Raw genomic sequence first — 18,983 nt, forward strand, 5'->3', positions numbered from 1 at the left:
TAGCCAGAGATTTTTGCGTACGTACGTGCGTTTGTTGTAATTAAGTCTATGGCTACAGTCGTCGTGTCAAAGTGTTACAACACCATAGCAGCACATACTAGACTGGTATTGCAGTTGTCTCTAAGAACAAAAGGTTAATTTTAATAAAGAAGAGTTCTTCACTAAGCAAGCAGTCACTGGGAAGAGTTTTCCACTTTGGCCTAGTAAGAGAGAATGTGAGAGCTCCAACAACATCCCCAGGCAACAGCCATTTATTTGCCCACACCAAAACAGATGCTGAGCTGCCATCTGGTCCTCAGGCCAATGCACTACAATGAAGAGAGACTGGCATTCTGCAAAGAGAATTGCAGCATCTGAGGGCATGCACTCACTTTCTCATCCTCAGATTGTTCAATAAAAGACCGCAGTTGTAGGTGGTAAACCACCAAACTGTCAGTCAGAGAGCAGCTACCAGCAGATCCATCTACAAGGGATGGCTCTTTCAGAACCAACAGAAGCCATACGCCCTCTCATCTGAGCACCATCAGGCAGAGATCATAGGACTCCAACTGCAATCACTGGCTAACAAAAGGCCTTTAACACTAAGAAAAAAAGTGAAACACCTCTTTGCATACTGACCTCATAAAACCTCAAAAAGTTGCACATACTTTAAGACATTATCTTCTGAAAAGTTAGGAAAAAATCTCGAAGAGCAGTATTTTTTGGGGAAAAAAAAAAAAAGCAGTGAAACAACAACAAAAAATTTTTAATAGCAGTATATTTCAGCAACTTAGCTTTTTCTAATTCTGGTTTGGAGGCCAACAGGTAAATATAGCTTAATGTGACCTACCTGTAATCTTTCAAGTGCATATAAACCTATCCATTTTTCTCACATCTGTCTTTTTGTGGATCAGTGTTCATTGTTTACATAGAACTTGCTAACAAAATATTTTCAGTTTAATCCTGTTGCTACAACTCTCAGGAAATGCTTTAGAGATTTTCCACAGCTGCAGTTCAGTCACCTAAATGACCGTTGTAAAACAGAGCATGCGTGATACAAAGCTACAGGCCCATTCTGTCATCCAGCCATGTTACTTGGGACTACAAAAGAAGGATAAGGCTAGCCTGGGAAGAAATCCAACTGAAACCCACGCTCTAGCTTACACTGATGGCACACTTGCCCTATTGGTCAGTCTCAGGTACTTTTACTGGGCATTTTTTTTTGTTTTGTTTTTACTGCATATCTGGGGGTCATGAGATAACCTGTGGTGCATGAACATCACTTTCCCTAATGAAAGGAAAAACCTGTAGCCTCCACCATGAGTTCTGACTCATGGTGAGAGCGTGATGTCTTGTGGTGGCTTGGCCAACTCATCAACAGTGGAGATGCAGCTCAGATCAGCTAACAGCCCCAGTCCCATAGGCAGAGGCTCCAGCCTTGCTCTTGCATTTCATATTTGTGAGCAACATCATACTTCTGTTATCCAAGGCCTGAAGGGTCTTCCAGGTCTCACTTCTGATCAAATTGAGACCTTTCCCCTGTAACTGCTCTTCCCCAGTACAAGTATTACATCAACTGTTCTACAATCGTTTTATAGCTTAAGTTTAATCAACTTTTACTGGACAACTTACTGATGTTATTTCATGTACAAGTTCCACCAGAACTGTGGCTGGCTCCTCCATACTCCTCCATCAGCAAGTGCTTACCACTGTTAATGTATTACTAATTTTACTTCTGTCATCCATGATAAATACCACATTCCTCTTAGAGACTGAGACAAAATAAGTTTAATGTGGTTCTGGACTTTTTATAAACGGTTTTCCATCACTGCACTGATTGACACAGCACTTTAAATCACATGCTGCTGTTAGTTCACAGGTCTGAATCCATTTTCTGAACTGTATAATAAATTAATGCACAAGGCCAAAACCTGCAGAGAAAACGAGATTCTGAATGCTGTTTCTCCTTCAGCCCTTCCCTTTGGTGTTCCAGATGACAGGCTGCTGAATCAGATTTGATTCCTGATTCCAGAAGTGTCAGAATTTTGGCCATTTGAGTCACTTTTCTAGTTCACTGGAGCACAGCTGGCAGGAAGAGCACAAGAATGACAGAAAAGGCCATCCCACACAAGGCTATGATTCCATCAGAATAAGCTAACTGGGAAGCTGATGCTCACTGAGAAAAGAGCTGAAATGCAGACTGGCAGTTTCCACTTTCAAAGATAAGAACAACAGCAACAGTGTGGTTTCAGTGGGGCATATGAGAATGCTGGAACTTACAGCAATCACTGAGTGCAGGGAGATACAAACCTTTCCTACCAGCTATTGTGTTTAACATTCAAAGATTCTATCTTAGACAAAAAAATATTTAGAGGTAAATGTTGTATTAAATCAAATGTAATGCGCACAACAGAAAGACTACACCTACTATAGATCTTCCTACAATTTTAGGAAGCACGAGGTTTGATTCTGGAGCAAATGAGATTCCTTTGGATGCCTAGGCTAAACCAGTGTTATTTATTTTCAACAGAGATCACCATCTGCTTACACTATCATATCACAGTTTTAAACGAAATTATGTTTGATGCATCAATTACTTTAATAGATCGGACAGTATTTCATACTGATTTAGACTTTACATCAAGAACAGTTATTTCTGGCAACTATAACCTACCAAATTCTGGCAAGGCGTTCAATTAACATGACAAAGCATAATCACAGACTGCATCAGTGTCATAGCATTTCATTGCCCTCTGGTAAGTCTTCGGGTCTGTGACCCTCATAATACCATCTGTTCCAATACCACTGTGGCTATGACTTCTTCAAATGGTCATAAATTAAAATCCAGACAGAATTGCAGAGAAGCTATCGTCAGCTGTCAGGACAAATTATAACATAGAGCATGAAAAAAACTGGAAATTGAAATGAGTCTGCAGCTGATAGGGGTTTTCTTGCTCATCTTTTGAGCATTTGTAACTGCTTGACAACATCTGTTTTAAAGTAATACTTGCCCCCCATTTAGAATAAAGGCCTTTGTTTTTAAGTGAGAGTAGGTATTTTTAGAACCACATCTTAGATTCCTGTTACTTATTCTAAGGTAATCAACTCCCCTGTCCAACAGAGTAACTTTAATTTGGAAACCAAGGCAAAAGCAAGTGCTTTTTAAGTAGGTCAGATCTCTCAGGCCATAAAGCAAGTAGTTTGTTCCAAAGTGCTCCTTAACACAAGCATTGTCTGCTTAGATTTAGAGCTCTGAAACTATTTTCACGCTGCGTATTCTATGGAAGCCATACTGAATGCACATGTTAGTTGTTTTTTTGTTGTTTGTTTTTTTTTTTTAACACCCATTATGCATGATTTTGTCTAAATACGTTACACTGCCAAGTTATACAGCTAACCCACATAATACATCATGTTATGTATAGGACTTCATCTTATATTCCTGCAGCAGGGAATTTAGAAATGCTAAGTCTCATGCATACTTGCTGATATCTATTAAAATATTTGAAGTCATGTAAAAGCCCCAATAATCTTTCCTTTTGCCTCTATTTTCATGAAAATTGCAGTAAACTAAATGTTATTTTTATTACTATTACTTCACATAATTCCCTTTCTGGTCAGATAAAATTGGCTGAGGAATTTAAAAGTTAAGAAGGGAAAGATGAAAAACACACATACAAATAATGATTTGGTAAACCCAACTTCCTAAGGATATCAGCAAATAGCAAGTTCAAGGTGTGTGGAGTAAACAGTATCAGTAGTGGCTGAGACTGCACTGAGCTGCAGCAAATCATGTCACCAGCATCATGGATCAATGAAACATTACCTGGAGAAACACTGACTCGGAATATTAATTTCAGACACATCCTATAAGAAACATTAATAACATCTTATGAAATTTAGTTCCTGGGGTAACAGGGAAGCATTCAAAAACTTTGGGATTTTTCTCTGTATTTTATGCCAATAATTCAAAGCATTTAGAAAAAAAAAAAAGAAAGAATCAAGTGCTTATGTCTTAATCAGCCTACTAAACAATGTTATGTTGCTTTAATGCTTTGAGTAGCATCCTCCCCTTGCAGTGAATAGCTTTTAGCATTGTGGACAATGTTTGTGCTTTCCTACCCCTGCCAAGTAGGTACTTTGTTAATTAAGTGCTTTGCTTAATTCGTTCCATTCAGCCGTCAGTACTGCAAGGCTGAAGACTTCTTCCACGTCAAACGCTTTATGTGAAAATATGTGGCTCTTGAGTTGAAGCATTTCATTTTAACATATTGACTTTTTGCTAATAATTCTTCTCCCTTCTGCTTTAAGCCAGTTCTTAAGAAAGAAAGGATCTTTTAAAAAACAACTTTAAAAAGTAATGTGAGGGCTATTCCTTGAAAACCAGCTTCCTTAAAGCATCACACGAGCATCTACTATAATTTAGGGTTTATCAAATTTGTGTGAAAAAGTCAAATACATTCAAAACTAGTTAGGTCAGAGATGAGTAGAAAAAAAGTCATTGTATGTCATTACGTACAGAGCATTTTTAGTTTCCTGAGTCACTAATAACTGCATTTTAAAACAACACATGTACAAAACTACATTTAATCTCAGCATCTGTACAATGATACGTATTTACAAACCATTTTGAGAAACTTTAAGAACTGCTCTTCCTAGTTTATCTCCCACTAATCACAGAGAGGAAGCAGAGTTATGTTTTGCTACGTCTTAACAAGCTAACATAGGATATTCCACTTCTATAGGAAAAAGCCAGCCTGAAAAGTCTTACTGAAGAGTATAACGGTATTATAACGGTAAATACATGAACAAACAAAATTCCGAAAGGATATTTATAATATTAGTTCTTTGAATCCCACTCATAAGAAAATATGCAACAGTTATGTATGTGTTCAAAAGTTCACATTCAGGGCTATACTATCTTCTGCCTTTCCCCGAAGGTCAAAACAAAGCTTAGCTCTTCTTTGTTCAAACACCGGCAGGAATCTGATTTGAAAGATAGGAGAGCGCATCAAAGCATAGACCTGAGCAGCATATCTGAGAAAAACTAACAAGCCATTATAATGAAAGCAGCAATTGTTTTTCCTTCAGGTCTCGAGAGCCTCCAAGTTTAGCGCTGCTTGAAGTTGTTTTTTCTTGAATTTTGAACTTTCCACCAAAAAATGGTGTAAGATAAGAAACAAAAGATCTATGAAAGTAGTATAACATGGTGCCAAATTCAACTGAGCTCTCAAAACCAGATCAAATATGAATCAAAGTGCTCACGCCACAGATAATTCTGAGTCTACTGTCCAAACCCATTGCTTTCATCAGCCATCTCAGCTGCAATGATTTGGAGAATATTGCATTCACTGAGCAAATCTAAGACACTGTTCACCAATTCTTCCAGAAAGGAGCATAGCTGGGGGAACAGGAGATGTAAATTGCCTGATTTATTATTTAACAGCATTAAAAGTTCTGCAGTGAATATGAGGCAATGGCCTTATTTGACTCCATGTGAGTTGAAATGGCTATCAAGGAGCTGCCATGTGTCCCTTCACTTAAACTCCATGCAAAGGCAGTAACCATTTAAAAAAATATATAGATATATATAATCATTTTCACTGATAAATGATCATCTAAATTTTAATAGGATGCCCATCATGACAAAGTAATAAATTTAAATATCATAAGGGAAAACCCTCCTAAATTTCTGCTAAACACTTGGCAAGGAAAAATCCAAAGATGATGCCCTCAGGCTCCCTTCACCAGGAATACTGATGAGGCTGCCCTGTCAAGACTGACTGATACAGTAGAGATCCCCATGGAGAAAATAATTTTCTTCAGAATTCAAGTGCATTGGAAAGAATAAGTATGAGAATTAAACATGAGTCTTATGAATGTAATGTACAGAATGAGAAATCAGGAGACTTATATCATATTTATAGCTAGGTAAGTTGCAGCCTCTGTACCTCAATTTCCACATTTCTTGACCAATAAATTACATAGACTTCAGAGAAAAATATAGATGAAACTTAGTATGTTAATCACTCAAAGCTCTTTTGAATACAAATACTGTAACCTTTTAAAGATATCTAGACTTCAGATTTTTAAAAAAGTCTAATGAATAAAAGTGATTTCAGTAATTGTCTTATGATCTGCCATACCAAGCACTTTTGTCGCCGTATTATCTGCAGCTGTTCAATGCAGCCAGGTACAATTTTACTTCTCTAAACTTCCACAGATGCTTAATAACAGCACCAATACCAATTTACCAGGACACTGTCTTGCAATATCAGTGTAGATGCTAATGTAGCATCACTTCATAGCAGCAGCATGAAAAGATCCCTTGTGCTCAGCAGAAAACCAGATTAAAAAAGTCATCCGGACTTTTGAAATCAAAGGAAAAGGAATTTTCATTTTAAGGCCAACTAGAAACAAAAAAACCTGAATGAGATCCAGATATTCTGAGAACTGAATTACCTCTATCCTAGAAAAAGAACCAAAAAAATACAGGAAAGAAATAAAAAACTGGCTACCAAGTTGATAGTAGAGCCACCTTTACTATCAACAAGTGATATACTACTTGCATGTCAGAAAAAAATTGATTATTTAAGTTTTCTTAAATAATATGCAAGTCCTTAGAACAATTACTTAGAGGAATTGCAGACAAAAAATAAAATAAAATAAACATAAAACCAAACCAAACCAAAACCAAACCAAACAAAAATGCTGTAGAACTAATTGCCTGATTTCAGTAAAGCAGGGGAGAGTCAGGTTGGCTGTTAGGAATATGTTCTTCGCCGGAAGGTGATGAGTATGGAACATGCTCCCCAGAGCAGTGGTCATGGCATCAAGCCGCTAGAGCTCAAGGAGCATTTGGACAACATTTGCCCAACTGAGAAATCAGGAGATGGCACTTTTTTGACCAAAAGTAGCTGAATCTTTCTCTATACTGTTTATTACTCCTCATCCTAATTATACAGTCTGATATGAATAATAATGGAGAAAAATAATCAAAATTTAGAAAGAAATAGTTTCAGAGTCAGATGAAACATGCTTCAAATCTTCCCGAGGAGCTAAAACTAACAAATAATTGTTTTATCTATTAATTTGATTTTCCGTGATAAGAAATTCCTGACAAAAAATTCCTGGCACTAAACTTAAAGGCCAATTCTTTTTTCTGTCTAAAATCAGACAGCTACTAGAAAATGCAGTCCATATTTAAAGAAAAACTAATCTTGGAAAAATTATATTACACTCATCATACATCCCTTCCAAGTGCAAAGTTCACCTCATCTTTAAATCATAGAATCGTTTGAGTTGGAAGGGACCCTTAAATGTCCAAATCCCCTGCAATGAATGGGGACACCTACAGCTTGATCAGGTTGCTCAGAGCCCCAACCAGCCTGACCTTGAATGTTTCCAGGGATAGCCCACCACCATCTCTCTGGGCAAACTGTAGAAGCATGAGCAGGAGAAGAACTAAATACAATATTGACTGGTAGGGAAGTAAAGCTTCAGTAAATGGAATAGAGGTCTTCAACTGAAATTTAAAATGAGATGGGCAGGAGAGAGAAAGAGACAAAAAAAGCTATTCCAGACTGGGATTTCATGGAATCATCGAATGGCTTGGGTTGGAAGGGACCTCAAGGATCACCAAGCTCCAAACCCCTGCCACAGGCAGGGCTGCCAACCTCCATATCTAATACTAGACCAGGCTGCCCAGGGCCCCATCCAACCTGGCCTTGAACACCTCTAGGGATGGGGCATCCACAACCTCTCTGGGCAGCCTGTTCCAGCACCTCACCACTCTCATAGTAAAGAACTTCCCCCTGATATCCAACCTAAATATTCCCTCCTTCAACTTAAAACCATTTCCCCTTGTCCTGCCATTATCTATCCTTGCAGAGTTTACTCCCCTCCTGTTTGTAGGCTCCCTTTAGGTTGGCTAAACACACAGCACTGGAAGGCTGCAGTGAGGTCACCTCGTATCCTTCTCTTCTCCAGGGTGAAAAAGCCTGTCTTCATAGGGGAGGTGCTCCAGCCCTCTGACCATCTTGGTGGCCCTCCTCTGGACCCTCTCCAACAGCTCCCTGTCTTTCTTGTATTGGGGGCCCCAGACCTGGATGCAGTACTCCAGACGGGGCCTCACGAGGGCAGAGTAGAGAGGGACAATCACCTTCCCTCTCCCTGCTGGCCACCCCTCTTCTGATGGAGCCCAGGATACCATTTGCTTTCCGAGCTGCAAGCGCACACTGCTGGCTCATATTAAGTTTTTCATCCACCAGGACCCCCAGGTCCTTCTCTGCGGGGCTACTCTCAAGGATTGCTCCTCCCAGTCTGTATATATGCCTGGGATTCCTCCAGCCCAAGTGTAAAACCTTGCACTTTGCTGTGCTGAACCTCATTAGATTCACCCAGGCCCACCTTTCGAGTCTGTTAAGGTCCCTCTGAATGGCATCCCTTCCTTCCATTGTGTCAACCACACTACTCAGCTTGGTGTCATCAGCAAACTTGCTGAGGGTGCACTCAGTTCCATCACTGACGTCATTGATGAAGATGTTAAATAGCACCAGTCCCGAGACAGACTCCTGGGGGACACTGCTTGTTACTGGCCTCCACCTGGACATAGAACCATTGATCGCCACCCTTTGTCTGCAGCCTTTCAACCAATTCCTTATCCACCAGGTGGGCCACCTGTCAAATCCACATCTCTCCAATTTGGAGATAAGGATGTGGCGGGGGACCATGTCAAAGGCCTTGCACAAGTCCAGGCTAATGACATTGGTTGCCTTCCCTTTGTCCACCAACGCTGTCACTCCATCACAGAAGGAAGACAGAAGATTTGCACAGAAGATTTGTAGAGAAAACTCTTTACCAGAGTAGACAACTTATCTGTGCAACACAGCTGCTTGAGACAACCCTGGCAAAAGGAAACATTAAAAAAAATTTCCTGAGGGACAGTTGCTTCAGACAGAGTATAAGATAAACCTTTTTTTTTTTTTTTTTAAACAAACAAGCAGTCACAGCTTGTGACTGAAATAACAATTCATCATCATCGATCAGGTGACTTTTGGTTCTCTTAAGAACAGTGTACCTTGACTATGGCTGATACCAAAACAAGTCAAGGCTCTCAGAGATAGCTGTAAAGCAAAAAGCATAAGGTAATTAATTTCATCAGTCTGTTGAAATGCACCTGAGAACTGCAAGAGATTTATAGCAAAATTTATAGCAAACTACTGTGCAGTTTCACAATAAAACTTTATAATGAGAGACTTGACTAAAGAGCTAAGTGCGAGATATTTGGCTACAGTGCTACACCGCTCACTCAGATTTCTGACAATGGTAGCATTTAATTCCATTTCACCAGTATCCAAAGTTATACTGAGAAAAAAAGAAACAAGACAACAAGGGCAAACAACTTCATGTCTCAAATGTTTTCCTGTGGTTGATGAATTCTTACCTACAGAGTTGTGCAACAGAAGCTTTCTTGGGAAAAGGAAAATAAAGTTCTTTTCATTTTCTTTTTAAAATTGAGGTTAGTTGCTCTCTCCAGCCTGTTTCATATCCTCTATATTGCTCCCAAAATAAAACTTTAAAAGTATTTATTAATGGTAAGAAATTGTTATTAGGTGCCAGATGTTGACTACAAGCAAAAGTCCTTAGAGACTACAGGCAAGGGAGTCACATGTACCAGGTGCCAGGCAGGTTCTTGCTGTGCAAGTTCTCAGCTCCAGCCATAAAGTAATACTTTAATATATTCAGTAAGTGCATAAATGACTAGGGAAGCCAAATAATCATAATTAGCCCAGCGCATACTCCAGCAGAACGACCTACTTTAAAAAGTGTTTTGCAAAGCAATTCTCATACCAAAAAGCAATTACACAGAAAAAATAAAAACAGCAGTTCTGAGATCTATGCAAAAAGGTGCAATCAAGTACCCATGAGAAGGGATGCAAGAGACTATACAGGATAATAGGGTATAGCATACTTTTTCAAATTCTTCCAGACATTCACTTATTTCTGCTTTATTCTTTGTTTAAAGAAAAAAACTTAAATATCATGAGCAACTATCAGCACTTTACTGACACAAGGTCTCCTGGCCGTATTTAGTGGGTCTAGAGACTACCGACATTTTCATTCTACTGTATTAGTCTTACTTGCCAGTACTTTTCCACAAGTTAAAAACTGTTGCTTTTCTTTCATCTCCATCGTCTTATATGTCATCTGTAACCCAACAAAATGCATGGAAGAAAGAACAAAGATTACGCTGGATATCAGCAAAGCCCAAGTGATCACAATTTTGAGGTAATCAGACATTTGGAAGGTAATGCTTAAGGAGAAGGAAGGATTCTGTAAAGATTTCAGTAAGAATTATTCTAGAATCTGCAGAAAAAGTAAATTTTTCATTATTTTATGATAAGATGCTTTTAATAGCTTGCCGGTATGTTCATCATCTCTACTTAGTACAGGGAAACACAGAGGTACCTTCCATGTAAAACAACGGTAAAAAAATCATAACATACGTTAAGATACAATACTAAGCTGTAATATTTGACACATCTTTGTCTACAGAAGCATCAATGTAGATCATTGTGGTATCCTTGAAACTTCCCATCGGAAAATGATCAGGATAGATCTGGAAGCTCCAAAACTTAATTTGTGAAGTTCCCAGCTGAGGCTTTTCTGTTGTGTTGTTTTGCCATTGACATTTTTATGTGGACATTCCCCAACTACATCACATGAACAGTCTAAGCAAGGAGAAGATAACATGGAGCATAACTGGCAATATTTTGGAGTCAGCTGGCCATTCTTGTAGCTTTGTTGTATCCGCATGCTTCAAAAAAAACCACCACTAACAAAAAAACTAAACACAGATCATTAAAGCACAAGTATCTAAAAAACTGCCAAACTAAGTATATAAAAATATAAGGCTGTCAACAACAAAAAAGCATAATTATCAACTAACTAGCTGTCACAAAAAAAAAAAAAGACACTTTCATGGAATCACAGGGTGTTTGCAATGCCTACAAAATGGTAGCCAACAGGTAACATTGCATATGGCCAGGCGGCACCACACTTTTACACTGCAAAGACAGTAAAATGTTTTCAAAATAACAGGAAGGCAGGTTTGTAGCACAGAATGTAAGTATATATTAGATATGCATGCAAGATGACTGAACAGTGTTAAGAAATATATTGATCTTTGCACCTTCCTTCCACAACTGCTGATAGCTAATGTACCATGTAACTGAGAGTGGAAAAATCAAAATTTATGTTTTACAGATTTTTACCAGTGGTAAAACAAAGGAAAGCCTTGAGTATTAGGAAGACAGTTAAAAGAATATGTCCACAAACAGATGTTCCCACAATTTTGTCAAAGAGAAATCATTTCCCCTATTTGCAAATCTTGTCTCGCTTACCTTCCTAGAATCATAGGATGGCTGAGGTAGGAAGGTGCCTCTGGAGAATGTGCGTGTCCAAACCGGTACTCAAAGCAGAGTCACCCAGACTGGGCTGCCAAGGAGCATGTCCTACCAGATTTTGAACATCTCCAAGGATGAAGGACTCCACAACCTCTCTGGGCAAACAAATAATCTTACATGCTTCTCTGAAATAATGTTACCTAACATGAACAGTATGTGACTGTACTCCTGTTCCCCAACTCTTTGCTCATCAATTACTTGAAACAGACAATTGAGGGCAGGGAATCTGTCTTCGGATGCTTTGTTACGATGTCTAGAAAACTAAAGCCGTGAGATCCAGAAAGCTAAAACTGACTGTACCAGACAAAATCTCTACATAATAAATACAGTTAGGGAAGGAAGGAGGGAAGAAAGGAAGGAAGGACAGAAGGAAGGAGGACCACTTCTCAACTGAGAGAGAAAACCTCTTTGAAATAGAGATCTCAGGAAAGTTAACTAAGAAATAAACCTAAAAACGCTTAGAGAGTTACAGAATATTTCCTTAACCATTGTTACTAGTTTCCCAATAAATACTACACATCCCATCTTACTCCAGTTTCTTTCAGTACATCAACATTGCATGCTTCACAAAATTACCTTTGCATCTTCAGTTATTCACAGCTAACTTAAGCCAAGTTGCAGTACTCCTCTTGTAATGGCTGCCAGCTGAGGACAGCACAGACACCTGCTGAAAGTTGAAACCTGCTGAAGAGCCCTTACAGAGTTCATTCTCATATGGTGGCAAGCAAAGTGTGGAGATATTGCCTTGCTAAATATCCATTTCTGCTGCAGCTACGGTAAACATTAGATAAAAATTGGGTAAGGTGAAAAGAAAGTTTCATGGTCTTTTATGAAGCAGGACCTATGTTTTATCAACCTTGAAATACCACTGTCAGGACAACAGTTTCCAGGATAAGCACAGAGAGTTTCTGAAGGGCAAACCCACAATACTTTACTAACAAAACTAAGAACCAGCTGGTACTATTTCTTCATTCTTCTTCAACCACTACGTGCATAAAGATGCAGTCAAAAAGAAGACTAACGAACACTAAGATCTGGCATTAGCATTTAGCTCTATCATGATCAGTTACAACCCAAACCATCCACAGGACACAGCACAATGTGCTTGAGGCAAGTCTAAGCGGCCTAACCACGATTTTTAAAGTATAGTAGCTTTACACTGAAAATCATGTTTCAGTGAACATTTCCCGAAGTCCTTTCATAAAAAGCAGAACTACTTCCTCATCAAAGGAAAAAGTTACTTCAGGTGATAGTGTTCAGTTTTTCTGTTCTTAAACTTTTCCAATCCCTTCAAATGGGGTCTGAGTTCACATCTCTACCTTCTGCAGTTTTCCTTTCTTTCAGGCAGCACAACACTCTTGACAGACTCATAAGCATGTGTTATCTATACCTATTGCTTGGATTCTTTCCGACAAAGTATTTTTGGATTGAAAAAAGGCAAGACATCAATGTAGGTAGAAATCAATAGCAACAACATATTTGTAATTGAGATGTAAAGTGCATATAGTTAGCATAACGAATCCTTAAGAGACCTGACATGTAATTACAGAGAACTTAACAGTGTGGAGTGAAGAACATAATCTTTAAGATAGTGTTTTTTTGAAAACTAATTTCTACATGAGCAATTGTGGATAAGTAATTTCTCTCTTTCATTTTTCTGCTCTTAGAAGCTAAGCTTCTAATAGGATTAACTGGCAAGTGCTACGATGAATTAGTCAATATTCAAAACAAATTCTGGGATTAAAATGATATACAGATGCCAGAAAAATGATTTCATGTAAAAGCTGCATTTAGCTAAGAATTTTTCAGCCTGAGAGAGAGTACACATATTTGTTTCCTGGACAATGAGTTGAAACATTAATTGCCATTTCAGGCACTACTGAATGATAGCCTGTTTCAGGACTTTTCAGACGTCATCAGTAAGGGCTACTTTCCACAACAGCACTCTGACTGCTGGAGATAAAAGACTGTTTATTCCTTTTTCACAAGGGAGGAAAACAGTGACAAAAGCAGGAAGGCAGCAGTAAGGCAGAAATCTGGAGGTAATGATAAAGGATAGGGAGAATAGAGAAAGTTGTTCAAAGAAATTCATTCTGGCCAAAATCAGGCAGGTGACAACCAAGTATGTGTGACATTCAGTTGAAGTGTGAAACACCATTTTTCAGTTTCATCATTAAACACATTTTAAATTTTGGTGGGTTTCATAAAAAGTTATTTGAAATCCAGAACACAAACTGAAGTATTTCAAACCTTTGGAACACAATTTTGTGCTGTTTCAGAGAGTTCCTTCTACAACCCTTAAAAACAAGAAAGGAGGCTGCATTTGTTCAAGTGCGTTGCTGCTACACTCTGAGAAGTACACTTAAGTGACACTGACATGTTGCTGCTTCAGTCCTGACATCTTGCAAGAGTTAGATTTAAGTCCAATAGCAAGCTGGCATAATCCCAGTCTTAGAGAAAATTTTAATTAATGACAAATGGTAAAAAATTGGATCTGAGAACAAGGTAGATCATAAAAGGAAAACTGCATAACAATGCAGTTAATGAATATATGGATATAAACATTAACTGTATGAGGAATAATTTAGATGCACAAGCAACTAAAGAGAATTTTAACATTTCCCCTTGAAAGAACTAGTTCCTGTTATTCAGCTGACTGAATTGGAAACAAACTTTGGAAGGCAGTGAAAGAGGAGCATGAACACAAACACACTGCCCCCTGCAGCCAGGTTTCTGTTAGAATATATCATGCCTTACATAACATAATCCAATCAGTTCAATTTCCCAATAAGTGCAAGTGAACACAGAACACACCTAAACAAGAATCACATTCCCACAATTTTGATTCATATCATCTTAGGCACTTCACTAATAAGGCAAATTTATCCTTAATCAGAGAAACGTACCATTAAAAGGAGATTGTAAAGGGAGAAATTGTGTCTATTCCCAACAAGCAATTATTGTTCTCCTCTGGCCAACTATACAGAGTATCTCAAATCAAAGAACCACGTTAATGTCAAGGTGTTATCAATTTAAACTGAACTGAGTATCAGATGTCAATCATTCTAAAATTGTAATTAAAAGAAAAACAAAAACTGGTTTCAAGTTTTAACTCTTTCAAATATGTTACTTGAAGAGTTAGGTCTGGATACATGTGAGAACTTCCTGCATCCTACAACTGGTATTTGCCAAACAATAAATAAATAAATAAATCTTGTTAAATATACCTAAACTCTAAGCTGAGTGGTATGCTGAAACAGTATCATTGCACACAAGCACTGCAAGAGTACACACTGTAAACGTCTTCCTCAAAGTACTTTTGTAATTGTCAAAAGATAAGAACAATGCAGATTACTGTATAACTCCCTACACTGAATGATACAAACCACTATTTTTTAAAGTGTACATCTCTAATATTTGTATCTAAGCAGCAAAAATCTCTCAGCACGTATTCAGAATAATATCTTAATACAGAAAATGTCTAGAGAAATAGAAATAGCTTTTAAAAGCAAGATTTTAATTAAGAGAATTCTTAAAAAGAGTTTGTCATTCTAATGGAGTAGATTTCTTCCAGATGGCACGTATCCATCTCAAACTGAAAAGACAATAAGAAGATATTCCAGTCTGAAGGCACAGTATTTTTCATTTCTCAAGTCTCTCACAGCAGTTAATTTCTCAGTTACTTTGAAGAGCACTGAGTGTTCGCAGAGTATTTATTGAAAGGTGCATTCAGAGGTGGAGAAAAAGCTACTCAAAAACCTAAGCCTTCATTTTCACTGAACTGCACTGGTTTAGGTTGACTCGTTTCGGTTCTGCTTACTTTAGAAAAATTAACCTTTCAGCATTTGTCAGTAGGCTCACATATCTTGAAACACCGAAAAGGTGAAACAAAAAACTTTCTCTGTGCTGTCTTCCTATCTGATCTTTTGTCTCATATGTTCCCCTTGGGGATGCATGAGAAATTTCTGTGAATAATTCATAAGCACCTAGGCAAAAACTAGCTTATCCCACTCAACAAAAGGGTTGAGTGAGAGATGCTGATTGTAGCTATTACACTTTGCTGGATGAAAGAGAAAGAAATTGTCCTAATGTAGTAGGAATGAACATGTGAGTGTGTATAAAAACAAACATGTACAGTCATACTGGGGATGGCACCTTCGTAATTAAAGCTACACATTTTTTTGAGGGTAAGACCGATTCTCTACAATTCAAATATCTAAGAAATCACACAGCATGAAGGTGTATGTAACATCAATGTGAAGAATTCCACTTCTAGACTGGAATTAGAATGACAGGTCTTTCCTCTAGACCACAGTGCCTAACTCTTCTCCTGCCACAATCCACTTTTATTTCTTAATGGCTCTGAATATTATGTAGATGCAAATAATTTCTCTTTCCTGCAGTCTGTTAGGACATAAATACTCACTGCCTCCAGATCCTTTTCATTCCCAACACACAGAAAAGAAGAAGCCAGAAAAGACTGTTTTCAAAACTATGAGGGCTGCTCCAAAAGTAGCACCTCCTATTTTATTATGTTGGCCCACAACATCAGAGGTGAATGTTAGTGGTATGGCAGTAGAGGTTGAACCTTCCCACCAATTTTCTGTTACATTTTGTTGCCATGTGATTGATGGGCAGAGGGACAGTCTGACAAAATGGCATCTGACATGGAAGTGCACAGGAAGCAAAAGAGTGTCACTGAATTCCTCCACACAGAAAAAAGTTGTACCCACTGATATTCAAAGATGTTTGCTGAATGTTTATGGAGATTAAACAGTGGATGTGAGCACAGTGAAGCAGTGGGTGGTGCGCTCCAGCAGTGGTGACAGAAGATCACCTCCGCTGGTGCAGATTTTTATGAGAATGGCATGAAGGCATTGCAGGCAAAAATACATAGCTAATGTTGGTGACAGTTGAAAGGAGTTTTTTATAGCTGGGAATTTGTTCTACCAAACAGCGTCATTGTGCTCTTTGTATCTGTTGTAGTTTCCATGGAAATAAACAGGAGGCATTACTTTCAGAGTGACCTACATATTTTGATAATAAGAATATAGATCTTAATTAGATCCGAAACTCATATAAGCTATGTTGTAGCCATATTGAGTTCGTTAAGGTTTCCCAATCCAGTATCACAAGCGGCAACAGAAGAATCTACCAACATGGACGCAAGACTTACCAGCCTCTGCATGCTTTTTACATGAGTAGGACTAATCGATAAGGCCTCTTCATACCAGCGTTTGGCTTCATCAATATTTCCACGAAGTTCAGCCACCTGACCTCTCATGTAAAGCACATAGTGTGACATTGGGAAGAGATTAGCTGCTTCTTGGGTGCATGCAGTGGCCTCAGCAGGCTTCCCAATTCCTATGTAGACTTCGGCTGTGGAAGAAAAGAGTGAGGACCAATGAATGATTCCTGCATCATCATACTATGAACAGATGTGTTAACAAGTTCTGTGTCTGTACATATTGTTTCATAACAGGCAAAGGCCATTTTCCTCAAGAAATTTTGCAGCTTACAAGAAACTACATAAATTGTTTTAAATGGCTGCTTTAAACACCAGACAACTCTTTGTGGTTATTTTTAAGTGAAGTCTGGGATTTTTTACTTTATTTTTAAACATGAGTACTGCAGTATTCTGGTACAGTTAAAGAACAGTAAGCCCAACACAAAGCAGCAGAGATCCTTACAGAACGTAAGAACGTGGAACTAATTATGGGCTTTGCTGAAATCCATATCAGCCATTAAGGAAGAAATAGCAATTGCTCCAATTACCAATCATTATATGTCAAGTCTGGTTCAGTATCCTATTTCAGAGCAAAAACCTTTTTAAAGAAATACAATGTATTTGATGAGAAATGTTTCCTAGCTAAGTTAGCAGAACAGAGAAATACTTATTCAGCACTCTGACAGAACTTTGTTCATATCTCCAAGTACTTTTATCTAAGATATCCTCCAGAAGCTATCTAAGAACATTTAACTTCGTAGCTTTAGAAAAGGTGTATTTAACTTAACATAAATCACTCCTGAAGAAAGCATGGTGTAGCATGACAACTGTTTGAATCAGACTGACTACAGGAAAACAAAGGTTAATTCAGTAAGTGATTAACAACTAACAACAGAAGAAGTATTTGCCTTCAAGGCACTCATCAGCACTGCATATTTCTCTACCTGGTTGGATTAAGATAATCTCCTGCTGAAAATGTAGGACACAGACTAACTGCAAAAATAAATAAATAAATAAATGGATACTAAAGTTTCTGAGTTAATATATACATTTCTTCCACCTTAGTACAGATCCCAAAAAAATGAGTCTCAGATTGTATGATCGTATTCTATTGTATCACACTATAAAAAAGAAGTCTTAGATATTAAGGTTTAAATCAAAATGCTCATCAGAACAGTGAGGCCAGCTCCCCTTGTTCAGGACACGCTTCTTTCATCACCCAGTGTAAGGCGCCCATCTTGGGTTAAAGGCTGTGAGATCAGGATCTCACACCACAGGGGTGGACTCTGAGTTGTGCCGAACCTCTGGCTGGGTTGATGTTGGTCTGCCTTTGAAGGAGCTTCCTTCTGAGATACCAGCATCAAACAGACGTGCTAGTTGATATCCATAATCAGTCAACTTCAGTAGAGCACAGTGTATCACCTCTTCACGATACGTTTTTATTTTATCTCTTGCTAATATTGGCATACATACAAACTTCTATGTATTAATATTTAAAATTGTAACCCATTTATAACAATGACTAACAAGAACTGGACTTTCAGTATTAGTTGGTGAGTACAGATTAAAAGTTCTACTCATTTTCTCACTGGTGTCTGTAGGATTGCAAGAGTAATTACTGTTTTTCACTTTGAGACCTGGTCTTGGTGATGGAAGAAGAGACATTTTTACCAGAAGAGCATTCTTTTTTTGCTGGTTGGATGACTCAGTGATTTCACAGACCACATTCTACCTAGCATAAATAGTATAGCCATGTGGACATATGGATGAATGCAGCATATTTTCAAGAACAAGTTAATAACATTATTTTTGATGGAAAAATCTCTCAACTACTCTGAATAGCTAGGAAATAAAACTGCAGATCCAGAAACAGAAGAACCAGGTGTAGTCAGAGATGGCACTATATAACTGGAAAATAGCAAACCTGGAAGATAATGAAGGTATAAAGTTTGGAAACCAAAAGCTAATACTCTGAGAAATCCACTTTTCCTTGAATTTTACTTTTCTAACCATTGACAGACTCCAAAAATGAAGTTGCCATAATTTGAGAATAAAATGTGAATTCCAATGTGAGGTCGTTTCATCTTGTTATTTGTTTTTGTTTTATATAAATATAAATATATATATATAAGCATATGTTATATATGTAAATATATATATAAATATATATACTTATATATATATAAATATATATATTTATATATATATAAATATATATACTTATATATATATAAATATATATATATTTATATATATATATAAATATATATACTTATATATATAAATTTATATTTATTTATATATATATT

At 37.7% G+C, this 18,983-nt stretch overlaps 1 protein-coding gene across 3 annotated transcripts in view; it reads right to left on the reverse strand.

The window, feature by feature from the left end:
* The window catches only part of TTC7B (tetratricopeptide repeat domain 7B), a 127,968-nt gene that overhangs the window by 11,381 nt on the left and 97,604 nt on the right, over nucleotides 1-18,983 (reverse strand). For 2 of the 3 annotated variants that reach the window (XM_021402002.1, XM_021402004.1), the window contains one exon: nucleotides 16,624-16,826. In XM_021402002.1, coding sequence (XP_021257677.1) covers nucleotides 16,624-16,826 — 203 coding nt within the window. Of the gene's footprint in view, nucleotides 1-16,623; nucleotides 16,827-18,983 lie in introns of those variants that run through there. The other variant, XR_002440305.1, reaches the window with a different exon arrangement.

The sequence above is a fragment of the Numida meleagris genome, chromosome 6 (assembly GCF_002078875.1).
Source record: "Numida meleagris isolate 19003 breed g44 Domestic line chromosome 6, NumMel1.0, whole genome shotgun sequence".
In the NCBI taxonomy this organism is placed as follows: Eukaryota; Metazoa; Chordata; class Aves; order Galliformes; family Numididae; genus Numida; species Numida meleagris.